General features: G+C 32.8%; 1 protein-coding gene across 3 annotated transcripts in view; it reads left to right on the top strand.

Moving 5' to 3' along the window:
• Positions 1–15376, top strand: part of SPATA6 (spermatogenesis associated 6) — a 177304-nt gene that overhangs the window by 99179 nt on the left and 62749 nt on the right. The window contains exons 10-11 of one of the 3 annotated variants that reach the window (XM_050802282.1): positions 3525–3709; positions 7645–7696. The exons of 1 other annotated variant lie outside the window; for it this stretch is intronic. In XM_050802282.1, coding sequence (XP_050658239.1) covers positions 3525–3709; positions 7645–7696 — 237 coding nt within the window. Of the gene's footprint in view, positions 1–3524; positions 3710–7644; positions 7745–15376 lie in introns of all 3 variants that reach the window. One more of the 3 variants, XM_050802273.1, reaches the window with a different exon arrangement.

Raw genomic sequence — 15376 nt, 5'->3', positions numbered from 1 at the left:
GGAAATAATTTAAGGGAAACTCACAAGAGCTATGGAAACATTTTTTAAGCTAAGGCTGAAGGCTTTAAGTTTGAAGTGGATTCTTATTAAAGAGACCTGCCCTTTCGTTATACCTCCTAACCCCTTGTTTAGATATAAGACTTTCCAAAACACGCTCTAATTCCATGGAAGGAATACATTCAAGCTGTGTTCACATTGCACAATTACTTCATGTCTATTTAGCTCTAATTTTCCTTCTCATTACTTGTCCTTGATGTCTTATATTCTGTATTGTAACTTTTTTTGAGTTCTCCTGTTATATTTATTAAACACCCGTGATTGTTGTTCCCTGCTTTGTTTGGTACTTTACATGCAGAAGATGCTTAATAAGTGTTGAACACTATTGAGTTACAACATTTAAGATTCTTGTACAATGTGTCCCTCCCACCTCTATAATATTCTTTATTACATTCATATAGATTTTTCATCTTTGCTTATCTTTTCTTGTGCCTTTTTCTTTTTCTGAATGGCTTTTCTCCTCCTTTCCTTTACTTTTGGCTTTGATTTCAATTCTGCCTCCTCAATGAGACCTCCACCATTAAGACCATTAGAAGTCTTTCATTCCTTTGAATTTCTTTTTGCAGTTATTGTCATTGGAATGTGTTTGACACTTCAGCATATCTTATTGTCATTTATCCTTCTGTATATGCAATGTCTTATCTGGATTGTGAGTTTAAATTTTTATATTTCTTTAGGTTTGAGTATTAGCTAACATGTTCAAGAGATTCTCAGTGAATATTCCGATAGAAATTCAGTGGTAATTACCTATAAAAGGCTTTATATAAAGCATTGCTGACTAGTGTGGGGAGAAAATTTAGCAGATAAAAATGAAGTGGTCTGCCATCTAACATGTCTCAGTTGACAATGAAATTGATAAAAAGAAAACAATCCAGGCCAAGTGGCTCATATTTGGATATATTCTAGAAACAACAATGTGATACCTTCTCCTACTTTCTTTTTCTTTCTTGTCTTGTCTTGTCTTTTTTTTTTTTCTTTTTCTTTGAGACAGTCTTGCTATGTCACCCAGGCTGGAGTGCAGTGGTGCAATCATAGCTCACTGCAACGTAGAACTCCCGAGCTCAAGTGTTCCTCCTGCCTCCGCCTCCTGAATAGTTGAGACTACAGGTGTGAGCTACCTATTCTGTGTCTCTTAACATATGCACTTACATTGTTGACCATGAACCTCCTTGATCTTGTTTTTAACATTTACTGTGTTTTTGTTTTGTCTCTGAATGGCTAAAAATGGAGCAATTTTATTTTTTTCTTCAATCTCGATCACATATTTCTTGTTGGTCAGTTATTGGGGACTGTAACTGAGTCATTTGCACTATGTTCTATTAGGTTGTGGAATGAAAGCATGATTCTCTCAGCTGACCACTGACTTATTATTTGTTGTAATTTTGGAAAATAGTGAAAAGTATGGTAGTGTTGAAGCAAAACCTATGCTGGACTTAGGTTTTAATAACAAATGACATACATTTATTGGGCAACTAATTTATACATCTAGACATTCTGCAATATAGTTTAAGTAAATAATGGAAGATCTATAAGCTAGCTGTTATTAACTTTATTTTTCATGTGAAGAAATGAGTCTGAGAAGAATTAGATAGCTGTCTAAAAGGTCAAATATTTAACAACTAGCACTGCTGTAACATAAACTCTTAAAAGCAGGGACTTTGTTTTGTTCACTATTGTAGTCCCAAAACTTAAGACATGACTGGGACTCAGATATTTGTTAAATGAATCCAGTTCCTCTCCTCTTATTCTCCCTTGAACTCAACTTCAGATTTTCACTCCTGTCACTCCATTAAAGCTATTTTTGTTGATGTTATCGATGACCTCACTGTTACTAACATCCAAAGATCTTGTCTTTTCTAACTTGACCTCTCAAGTTATATTTACCCATTAGTTACTCCCCTTTCCTTGAAATTCATTGTTTACTGACTTCCAAAACAACACATTCTCTTGTTTCTTTCCTTTCTTCCCTGGCTACTCTTCAGTCATGTTTTCTTTTCATCTTTCATGCCTCTAAATATTGGAGTATTCTCAGGGCTAATTCTTCAGATGTTTTCTACTTTTGATTTACTTTTACTTCCTTGGCAATATCACGCAGTGCAATACCTTTAAATACCACTTAGATGCTAGTAATTACCAATTTATATTTTTATCCTGGACTTTTCCCCAAACTCTGCTCTAATACATTGAATTATTAATAGATTAATAGATGTGAAGCTTAATATGTCCAAAACTAGACTCCTAATATCTTAATTTTCTATGCTTACAGTTAGAAGAGTATATCTAATTCATACAAACCCAACCCTTCTAGTTGATTAGGACAGAAAACCTTCGTGTCATCTTTGACATCGAGACCAGTTTCGACCTGTTGGCTGTGTCTTCTAAATATATTCTGAATCTGATCACTTCTCACCTCCATTGCAATCTTTCTGGCCCAAGGCAGCATCCTTTTCCAGATTTTATTATAATAGGTTCCTAGCTGATTTCCTGCCAGGACCCTTGGCCCCTCTGCAGACTATTCTCAATATAATAGCCTGGGGTGTCCTATTTACAGAAGGAAAAAGTCAGGACATGTTTTTCTCTCAGAATAAAAGACTAAATTCTTAAAACCTACCTTTTTGACCTCATTTCTTACTAGTCAGTCCAGCTCCACTGGCTCCCTTGCTAATATCAAGCACGTCCTCCTACTACTCCCAAGATCTTTGCATTTATTTTTCTCTCTTCTGGCATAGTCTTTCCACAGATAATCTTTGTGACAGGTCTTACGGTCTTTACTGAGGTCTTCAGGTCTGCGTGAGGTTCCTGCTGACTATCCCATTTAAAATTACAGTTCCTTTCCTGCATACCCTTTTCCATCCCACCCAGCAGCACTTAACCCCCCTTCTTCTCATGTTACTTAATATCCTTTAACACACTTTATTCTACTTCTTTATCATGGTGTGTTTTTGTGTTTTCCATTTATCTCTTCTTATTAGAATATATATTTTACCAGAATGTAAGTTCCATAGGAGCAGGATTATATTCATTTGTCTTTCCTTAATTTGTTCATGTGTCCATTCCCAGAACAAATGAAGTAGTGAATGAGTATTAGACCTGAATTTGAATCTAGTTCTGTTTGACCTGATAGCTAAACTAGGCTACCATTTGGTTTATGTGTATATATTCTTTGTTTTAGATACACACGCCCCTATGCAAACCCCACCACTACTCAAAAGCCTTTTGAAGTAATGTCTTATAAATTTTATATATAATGAACAATCTTGATATATTTAATATTTAATCTTACACTGACTAATTACTATATTCCGAATTTTATCTTTAAATATAGCTGTGGCATGCATTTGTTTTATTACTTTTATAAAATCAGTGTGTGTGCACACATATTACTACTGTGCATACTGTATTACTATATTTTATTATATATGTGTGTATCTGTATATGTAGATCTATATATATAATTTTTAAAACAGGTTATCAGGACACCCCATGGGAGAGACTTCGATGACTCTTTAGAAAAGTGTGAAGAGTATTTGAGCCCAAGGTCGTGTAGTAAGCCCCAGCATTCAGCGAGGACCTTACTAGTCCATTCAGCACCCTCAACAATGCCAAAGCATTCTCCAAGCCCTGTGTTAAATAGAGCTTCTCTCAGGGAAAGGTAATTATGTGCGGTCTTCATTTCTGTACTCATCTTTGAATAATAAGTATTAGAAGGGAAAGCAGCAATTATGCATGTGAAATGAATATAAAAGTGTAATTTGATTTTCAGAGGCTTAAATTGTTTTTGTTTAAAATATATTACATATTAGATAATGTTAGATATTTCTTCCTAGCACAGTTCTCTAGATATGGGTTTATTCACCAGGTATGGGTCACATTAACCCCAATTACAGATTATAGTTCTTTAAAGTGAAAAGTAACATATATGATTGTTTTTAGTAGATTCAGAGGAATTTAATATTACAGGCTTGCCTTAAGTGTAAACACAACACAGATTATATTTTTTATTTAGTCATAATGGCTATCTATATATTGTTGGTAGATGGTGTCTAGTTTTCTCAAACAGCCTTCTCCCAACTCCCTAAGAGCATCTTAATCATGTAAAGATTCCAACTCTCTGTTTAAAAATGCTATGGCAGCCAGAGTCTGATCGTGTTATAATTCGAATGTGAAATAAATAGTTCCTTTTCATATATTTTAAAATTGAAATTGGAAATTCCTTGCCTCTGTCACAAATAGTAATATAGAAAACCATGTTTCTGTAATAAGTTGAAAAGAAGTCAATCCTGGTGAAAAAAATTATGTAAGTTTTTTTCTATATGTAAGAGAAACACTGTCAACAACGTGGAAATCGATGTATCTTTACAACTGGTGTCAGAAAGCGAAAGTAAGCACACCAAATTTCTGTAGTGTATTGGGGTCATCAGGCATAATTAACAAAGATTTAATTAGCTGTAGAGAATATATTGAAAGTTTAACTCAAAACTGATGATTTGAACAACAGTGTGTTAGCTTGGATGCTGTATTAAAACAAATCTATTTTAAACATACAGGTTTGTCTGTTTACTTACTAGCTTTGCAAGCATTCATAATGGATATACGGAGGCATGTTGTAGACCCCAATCCTGAGATACGTAATTTTGATTAAGGTTGCTTCTAGTTCATTAGAGTCAGGCCTGTGGCGGGGTTGGGAGGATCATGGAATTGTTAACATAGGTGCACACACAAACAACATCATCATCAAAAATTCAGGAGAAAACTGGAAGAGAAGTTTTTCTGCTGAAGTTGATAACTTGCATCTCAGTATCAGGGGACTTTCCTTGATTTCCTCATCTGCCCAGCTGTTTAGACATACAGTTGGTGCTCCTTTCTTTTTATCAACTTTTAGAAATCATCTCTAGTGATTTTATTGATTAGGTCCTTTATCATCTCTGTAAATTTTCCAGAATTTCTTAAATCTGTATTTCCTTGGATATGTTTTTATTTACTTTTGTAATAAACTTTTATAAATAAATACTTTTACAAATGAGTATTATTTACTTTTATAAATAAATTTATGTTTTAATTTACTTTTATAAATACTTTTATTTTTCTAGCTTTTCACATATTTTGTAGAACTCTCCAATTGTAAACCTACCACTCTAGTACAGTAATAATTTTAGTTCTGTGTTACTTTATCTTTGTATACAATTTTGTTCCGGCTTTTGACCTCAGTCTTTTCTGGATTGATAAATTTGTCATTGAGGCTATATTCAAAAATTCTTCATTGATGACAGTTAAAGTTAGCTGCCCCTTTATTCATATTTCAGTATGGTAAAGGGCTTGGAGTAGATAGCGGTGGCATTTGCACATTATTTTCACTCAGGATGATAGATGTAGTAAGTTCTTGCTAGAAGAAAATGAGTGATTCTAATGTTAAACATTACCTATTTTAACTATAACTTGAGGAAGGTTAGGTAATTTTAAAATAATACAATGGCAATTTAGTTTTGAATTTCCCTATACAAATTAACGTTTTATTGGTATACTCTCTGGGGCAGGCATGACAGATAAGGTTTTTTAACTTTCACTAAAGCAGAACACCTTTGATTTGAGTGTATTTTCTAAATATCTAGATTAGTCTCTAAAGGAAAATAAAATGTCGAAGGCATACTACTAGGAACAAAAACATTTTATTCTTTTCAACACTCAGTACCGCATCTTTAAATATAAGACATTCTCTGAAATGGCTTTTTCTAGGTCACTAAGCAGTATACTTGTAGGGTGTTTATACAATCTATTGAAATCAATAAACAATTTAAACCAATATAAATGTAGATTGTATGTTCCAGGCAAAATTGGAAGTTTTGCGTGGGCGCTGTATGACAGAACATACAGTTATAGGAGTTTATCTGTGTAAATATTTATTGAAATTAAATAAGTTTTCTCTAAGATTGAAGTAAAATGCTGACTCCTTAATCGTGTATATAAACAGATTTTTAGAAACTTTCCCAATGGCTTTATCAAATGAATTTCTTTATGTATAGTGAAGGTGGGTTTTGCTTTGTGCCCATTTAAGAAATTCCTCCAGTGAAGTTAGCACAACATAAAATGGTTTCAATTTTGGTTATAAGTGTTATATTTCAGAAGTTGTTTCCTTCTTAATGTGTAAATATTAATATTATAATTTAAAATTTGTGTGAAGTTTTGAGTTATTACTAAAATTAGACCAAGAAATACTAGCAAATCTACTGAAAAAGGAGCTGATACTCTTTTGAATCATGCTTAAAGTTTTGACTTTTATAAATGAAATTAGATTGGCAAGCAGGCATTCCTTATCCCACAGCACAGACTAGTGGATCCTCTAATAGTATCATTGAAGAGATCCAGTGGATCCTCACAGCTGAATAGTTGGATCTCAGATTTCCAAGATGTGCTATATATATTGCAAATAACAAAGTCTGCTAATTTATTTTTCATAGGTGCAATAGAACTTGCTTTTGCATATACAGGAGATTAAAATTTAGATAATTGATTATTCATTATTTGTTGCATTTTTAAGTAGATTATATAAAACATTTATCCTGTTTAGTGGTTTATACTTTGTATAAACATATGGTATTTTAGCTTTTAAGAACAAACTGGACTCATGCCTATAATCCCAGCACTTTGCGAGGCCAAAGCGGGCGGATCACGAGATCAGGAGTTTGAAACCAGCCTGACCAACATGGTGAAACCTGTCTCTACTAAAAATACAAAAATTAGTCAGATGTAGTGGCAGGCAATCCCAGATACTCAGGAGGCTGAGGCGGGAGAATTGCTTGAACCTGGGAGGCGGAGGTTGCAGTGAGCCGAGATTGCGCCATTGCACTCCAGCATGGGTGACAGAGCAAGACTCCATCTCAAAAAAAAAAAAAAAAAAAAAGGACAAACTGGGAAGAAAAAAAGACAAAGATTTAAGCAACATAGCAACATTTTACCTATTTCATTATTATATGAAATAAAGTCATTTATCTATACTAGTGTCAGTTGTGAATTTGAGAAGGGCATAGGAAAAAGAAAGGGATGCTTTGTTTCTTCTTTCACATCTTTAATTTCAACCCCCAGACTCTAATAATAAAGTCATATTTTTCAGTTTTTTAGATACATTTATTCATAGCTGAGACTAGAGAGATGATATCATCTGTGTTGAAAAGAAACCATTTAACTTCTATGTTGCTCTGCATTCTGAAAAAATAAGCATGATTAAATTGTAAATATTTTTATCTATTATGTACATTTTGTTTCATTTCATAAAATTAGGTATTTTTTTCTCAACAGAAAGGAATTTTTTCACATAGCTTGAGGGTATGATTACTAGAGAATAGGAAGGATATGTAAAGGCATTGTACATAGAATTACTGTTTTAATATGAAAATCTGTATCTTTAATTAAAGCTCCAGATAATTACGTGTAGAAATCATTAAAATGGTCAGATATGTAGGTACGTTCTCCCAAATGTATGCCAACCTTTATTCAGACTATTTGGTGAGCATATGGTGAAAACTTGATAGTATAGCATAGAATCAGTACCTGATTTTAGTAATAAAAATAAAACTTATTTTATGCCTACAGGTTTCATTCTGACTGGTGTTCACCTTCAAACTGCGATGAGATCCATGACCGGGTAAAAAATGTCTTGAAATCACATCAGGCTCATCAAAGACATTTATATGTTAGTTTCTAAAATTTTCTTTCGAAGGCTATTTATAATAGGTCAAGAAAACCACCAAAGATGCCTAAAGCTTATAAAATTTAGTCACCCGAAAGAAAAAAAGAAAGAAAGCTCCATTTGATGGAAATCAGTGGTTTTGCCCAAGGCAACATATCTAAATTCCTGCTTTACCTAAATCATTATGCAAAATGTTTGAAATAGACCATCTGAACTATGAACAGTGTTAGTGATAATTATCTTATAAAGTTTTAGTACATAGTGACTTGATGATAATTATTTCACAGCCTTCAAAATATGAGAACTCTTGTTTCATGGTTCAGTATAAAGCAATTTCATCTGCTACAGATATAGTTAATTCTAAATGGCAGCATGAGGGGGTAGTGAGAGGTACGTATTTTGAAGAAACTTCTCAGTTAATTTGTATGTTAATTGAATAAAAGAGGAAAAGAGCAGGACAGGTTTGTCAGGTTTAATATTACAAAAAAATCTATATGAGGATATTTTCTGAGAAAAAGCAAATAAGCATTCATATAAATAACAGCTGGGAAATAATGACAGTACTTTTTTGTGTGTTTGATCTCTTGTTTCATTCATTAGTTTAAAAAGCAATCATTTATCATCAATGTGTGTTGGACACTAAGATTAGTCTTGGGGGATATAAGGGGTTTATATGACCTTGGGATCAGTTTTTACAGTTTTAAGTTTCTATATACATGCTGTTTTTAAAATTAAACTTCTCTTCAAAGTATAGAAAAAAACACATAGAAAATGTACAAATAGTAACAGCTTGATAAATTATAAAATTAACAGTCTCATGTAAACTACCTACCAGATCAAGAAATAAAGCAATTCTGCAGAAGCCCCTCTTGTTCCTGCCAGCTACTGCCATTCCAAGTGTAAACATTATCAAACTTCTAACAAAGTTATTTATCTTCTAGTAGCAAGATATAATACTGCATGTTTTGAACTTTATATAAATGATATCCTACAGTGTCTACTTTTTTATTCTTGTTTCTCTTTGGTTTTTCAATTCAAGCATTTTTGAAATTTAGACATCTTGTTTTACATGGCAGTGTAGCAGTAGTTCATTCTTGTTGCCATAAATAAAATGTAATCATACAATACATTTCATTGTATGAAAATGCTACCATTTATTCATTCCTCCATTGCTGGGCATTTAGTTTGTTTGGGGTTTGGGCTGTTACAGAGCTGCTGTAAGCAGTATGCACATGTCCTTGGGTGACATTGCACATGGTTTTAACAGTTACACTCCCACTACCAGTGTGGGAGAGTTCTACTTGTTTCATATCCTCCCTACTCCTTTGATTGATTGTGTGTGTGTGTGTGTGTGTGTGTGTGTGTGTGTGTGTGCTTCTATGTGTTCTCATTTGGCATTTTGATACGTGAAAAGTAATTTATCATATAATGGTTTTAATTTTCTGTGTCCCGTGACGAGTGGATATTCTTATTGTCCATTTGGATATCCTCTTTTGTGTTCACGTCGTTTGTTCATTTTTCTACTGGATTGTCTGTCTTTCATTTTTAGGTAAGATTTCCATGCAGATGCTTCATATGAGTTCTTATATATATGTTTTGTGATTTTCTTTTCCCACTCTGTGCCTTATCTTTTCACTCTTAATAGTATCTTTTGATTAAAAGTAGTTATTAATTCTAATGAATACAGTTTATCATTTTTCCTTTTTGATTAGCATCTTTATAGTTTTTGTCTACTTTACGACTTTCTCGTATGTCTGCTAAAGGTCATTTTTCTTTAACATTTAAATATATGAACCATTTAGAATTATTTTTTTCCACATAGTGGTAGCTAGGGGTCACATTTCAAGAAAGGTTCAAGTCTCGTTATTATAGATTTGTCTGTTTTACTTTCTGGTTCCCTTAATTTTGTTTTATATATTTTGAAACTATGTCATTGGATGGATTATGGAACTTTAATTATGAAATGTCCCTCTATATCTCTAGTAATATTCCTTGTTTCACAGTGTATTTTATCTGATATTAGTATAGCTATAGCAGCTTTTTTGTCTAGTATATGCATGGTATATATTTTTCAAGTCTTTGGTTTATGTCATTATATGTAAAGGATGTATCTTGTAAGTAACGTGTGAACTTTTTTTTTTCAAGAATGAAAATCGAGTATTTTTATGTAGGTTGTTTTGTCTTTTGTTTGGATTAATCAAAATTTTAAACAATTTATTTTCTTTTGTATTAACTCATGGTTCTTTTTAAACTATTTTGTTATTGTTTGCCTTATTTCAACATACATACATGACAAATTATTTTTTATGACTTTTCCAATAATATGGGAACATGAAAACATTTAACTGTTTTTAATCTGCTTTCTTTTTTGCTTATCTGTTATCACACATTTTAATTCTACATGTATAAAACACAAGAAATTATTTGTGTTCATCTAGTAACATTTATTTTAATCACATATTATTATTCATTCTTTCTTGCAATTCACTGTTTCCATTTGGGTTCTAGAATTGTTTTCCTTCTAACATGAAGAACTCTCTTTAATGCTTCTTTTTATGTCAGACTCCTGGATAAGAATTCTGATTTTTCTTGAAAACATCTTGGTTCTATTTATGCACAATAGTTTTTCTGGATGTAGAATTCTAGGTTAATAGTCATTTTTTTTTTTTTTTGGCATTTAAAAGAAGCTAATCCATTGTCTTCTGGCTGCTTCTGTATCTGTTGAAAAGTCAGCTATTATTTGTTTGCAATAATACGGCTTTCCCCCTTCTGTTGCATGTAAGATGTGCTATTTGCATTGTGTTTAGTAGTTTTCCTATGATCTATCTAAATGTGGTTTTACTGAATTAATATCCATTCAGTATGCAGAACTCATGTCTTTCATCTGTTTTGGAAAACTCTTAGCCATTCTTTCTTTAAACATTGCTTCCGTCCCAATATCTCTTTGCTATTTTCTAGAACTTCAAATTACACTTACATAAAAATCTTTAAAATGTGTCTCATACGTATCTTATGCCTATATTCGTATTTTTCATTATTTTTTCTCTCCAGTTTGGATATTTACTTTTAAACTGTTCTTTGCTAATTCTGTATTCTGCCATATTTGCATTAATGTTGAAACTGATGAAATTTTGATTTTGAACTTTTGATGAAAGCTTTTCATGAGGTTTTGATGTTGAAACTTTGATCGATGAAATGGGCCAAATCCTGGAGAAACGCAAATTACTATGATATGGTTTGGCTGTGTGCCCACCCAAATCTCATCTTGAATTTCCGTGTGTTGTGGGAGGGACCCTGCGGGAGGTAATTGAATCATGGGGGCAAGTCTTTCCTGTAGCTGTTCTCGTGATAGTGAATAAGTCTTATGAGGTCTGATGGTTTTTAAAAGAGGAGTTCCTCTGCACAAGCTCTCTCTTTGCCTGCTGCTATCCATGTAACATGTGACTTGCTCCCTATTGCCTTTAACCATGATTGTGAGACTTCCCCAGCCATGTGGAACCGTAAGTCCAATCATACCTCTTTCTTTTGTAAATTGCCCATTCTGGGGTATGTCTTTATCGGCAACATGAAAATGGACTAATACAATAATTAACTGAAAATGAAATATTAGTGGTTGTACATCTATTAAATAAATTGAATTCGTAGTTAAGAACTTTTTCAAGGAGAGAGGCCTAGATGGTTTCTCTGGTTAATCCAAACAAAATTTGAGGAGAACACAATACCAGTCTTGCACATCCCTGAAAATAGAAGAAGGAAAACTCCCCAGGTCATTTTATAAAGTCAGTATTTACTGTAATGCTATAACCAGACAACAACATTGCAAGAAAAGAAAAATGCAGATCAATGGCCCTCATGAATATATATACAAAAATTCCCAAAAACATAGTAGCAAATTAAATCCATCTGTATGTAAAAATGAAAATACATCACAATTAAATGGACTTATTGCAGAAATGCAGTGTAAATTTATCCTATTAACTGATTAAGAAAAAGCATATTTCTTGTATGTAGTTTCAGCAGACACAGAAAAAGCATTCAATAAAATTAAACACCATTCATGATAAAAACTCTTAGTAAAGTGGGGGTAGAAGTGAACTTCCTTTGAGCATCTATTGGAAACCTATAGCTAACATTATACTCACTGGTGAAAGACTGATTGCTTTTTCTCAAAGTTCAGAAAGAAAACATTGTTTTCTTTAGCATCATACTGAAAATCTTAGGCAATGTAATAAGGCAAGTAAAATAAAAGTCATAAAGACTAGAAAGGAAGAAACATAACTGTATTTGCAGAAGATATGATTATTCATAGTAAATAAATAAACAAACTCTAAAGGATCTACAGAAAAGCTCATAGAAATAGTGAATTGAGCATGGTCACAGAAAGAAGGAACGTCCGTTTTTTTCTATATACCAGCAATGAGCAATTGAAATTTTAAGTTAGAAGATCTATGCCATTTATAATAGCAGCAGTAATTTAAGTGCTTAGCTAAAATTCTAACAATATGTGTAGGATCTGTATGCTGAGAACTAGAAAACACTATTGAAAGAAATCAAGGAAGACAGAAGTAAGTAGAGTTGACATAACATGTTCATGGATGGGAGGATTCAATATTTGAATCTCAATTTGATATCTAGATTTTATGCAATCTTAATCAAAATTCCAGCACATGTTTTTAGTAGATATTGACAAGCTTATTCAACAACTTGTATGAAAGGCAGAGAAACTTAAAAAATCAAAACGGTCTCAAAACGAATGAAGCTGGAGGACTCACTGCCTAATTTTAAGATTTTTACAGTAAAGCACAGTAATGAAGATTGTGTTATATTGAGTAAAGTATGGACACATATATCGAAGGAATAGAATAGAGATTCCAGAAATAGACCCATGTAAATACTGTCAACTGATTTTGACAAAAGTGTAAAGCCAATTAAATGATGACTTTGTTTTTGTTATCTTTTGAACAAATGGTTCTGGATTTTTTTTAAAAAGCCCCTTGGCATGTAATTCAAAATAGATCATAGACCTTGCATGTAAAACTATAAAACTTCTAGAGGAAAACGTAATAGAAAATCTGTGTAATTTAAGTTTGGCAATGAGTTTTTATATAGATAGCAAGCACAACATCCATAAAGTTAAAAAAATTGACAAACTGGATTTTATTTGCTCTGTGAAAGTCACTATTAAGAGAAAAAAAAGGCCACAAGTTGGATGAAAATGCTTTAAAATCACATATATGAGTTAGGACTTGTATCCAGAGTTAGGAAAAAAAGAAAAAAAAAAAAAAGAAAAACACAAAACAACAATCCAGACTTAACAAAAAGAAAATAAATAACCAAATTAAATAATGGGCAAAAGATCTGAACAGGCATTTCACCAAAAGAACACATTAAAACATGCTGAAGTCATAATGGAAATGCAAATTAAAACCATAATGAGATACCACTATACACCTATTAGAATCATTAAATAAAAACAACAAGAAAATTATGCTGACAAGGATATGGAGCAACAGGAATTTCCATTTAATGCTGGTGGGAATACCAATGGTATAGCCACTATATAAGACAGTTTTAAATAAAATGAAACATGTACTTATCATATGACCTGGCAATCCTACTCCTAGGTCTTTATCCAAATGCACTGAAAATTTATATTCACCCGAAAATCTGTACACAAATATTTATAGAAACTTTATGGTTGCCAAAAACTGGAGGCAACAAAGATGCCCTTTATTGGTGATGGTGAACAAACCTATGTATGTCTATCTTCAATGGAATACTACTCAACAATAAAAAAGAATGATCTATTAATTCACAGAACGTGATGAATCTTAAATACGGCTTGTTGAGTGAAAGAAGCCAGATCCCCAAAGCTACATGTATGATTTTATTTATATGACATTATTGAAGTAACAAAATTTGTAAGGAGGGAGACAGGAGATGTTGGCTACAAGAGAGACCAGCCTGACAGGGAAATCTTCAGGTTTAAGGAACTGTTCCGATTGGTATGGGAGTGATCAATACATAACTTTAAGCATTTGTCAAAACTCATAGATATATACATCAGAGTTAACTTTACTATATGAAAATTAAAAGAAAAAAGCATGATGTTGTGTCATCCAAGGATGTAATGATTATCATAATTAATGAATATAACAATATTAAAATGTAAGACATGCTTAAATTAACTGACCTAAATAACTTTGGAATATGATGTTTTAAATGCATATATGGTAAGGCTAAGACAAAAAGCACAACATAGTCACTATATTCTAGGTCAGGGGTCAGCACACTTTTTCTGTAGACAGTAAGATGTTAAATACTTTTTACTTTTTGGGTCGTAGGATCCCTGTGACAACTACTCAGCTGTATGGTTGTAGCAAGAAAGCAATCGTATGCAGTATGTAAGCAAATGAGCATTTCCGTGTACCAAAAAACTATCATTGTGCACTAAAATGTGAATTCCATGTAATTTTCACATGAATTTTCATAAAATATTCTATTTTTATAGTCATTTATAAATGTAAATACAATTCTTAGCTCTTATATCATACTAAATAGTCAGTGCCAATAGTTTGATAACCCCTGCTCTAGTAGATAAATGTGTTTCATACAGGATTAGCAATTCTGAAAATATTTTACACTTGTATTAGAGTTGAACCAATAAGTAAATAAACTGTAGATAAAGACAGTAGATTTCTCATTGTCCGAAAAATAATTTACAAAGAAACCAGGAGGATGAAGGCTAAAATGAACTCTGTGATGTTGGGTTAGAGTTTGAAATAAGTTTTAATTCATGTTTATTTTAAAATATATACAAATAGATTGATTCAGAAATAAATAAATAGATATGAAAGTATACCTGAGTTAGTATACATACATATTTCCTAGCTCTGCCTTCAGAAGGGCAGAAGCAGTGTCAATAGCAATGAGCACATCCAGATCCCAGATCTTGGTTTCTAAAAAACCTTTTTCCAGTAAAAGTTGCTAGGACTCTTGTAACAGTGACTAATTCTGGGGCTGGGGTAGGGAAAATACAGGATTAACATGGAGCATCTTGTAGGGCAGAAAGTGAAGAATTGCTCAAAAAAGGTGATGGAGAGGGAGAGGGGGCATGTCAACAGGACACAGAAGCCAATCTAAATGAGCCTCTAGTGGTCAGTATTGGAATAATATTATACAAAGCAGTAGAATTGGATTATAATTCAAAGAATAAAATAAATATCCAAGAGTCCATACTGATGTAAGTGAAACAATGAATAACTGATAGGGGGAATGGATAAATCTCCATTACAGAATTCTAAATAAATGATTATGAATAATGTACCCCCTACAGGAAGTGGAGCTTACTTTCTTTCCCCTTGAGTGAGTACTGGAGTGACACTGGACTTAGTGACTTGCTTCTAATGAGTAGTGCATGGAAAGGACAAATAGTAACTTAGGTGGAGAAATTGTGATAACCCAATAGGTTCTTGTTGCCCACTGCCCACAAAAGCTAGTACACTGAGAAAAACAGGAGTTGCAGTAGAGAAAGTATTTAATAACAGGGCCAGTCAAGTGAGGAGATGGGAGATATTTCCCACATCTGCCCCTCTGAGAATTCAGAGGCTCAGGTTTTTAAGATTGCTATGGTGG

This window comes from Macaca thibetana, chromosome 1, assembly GCF_024542745.1.
Source record: "Macaca thibetana thibetana isolate TM-01 chromosome 1, ASM2454274v1, whole genome shotgun sequence".
Lineage (NCBI taxonomy): Eukaryota > Metazoa > Chordata > Mammalia > Primates > Cercopithecidae > Macaca > Macaca thibetana.
This window is presented reverse-complemented; position numbering and strand designations above follow the sequence as displayed.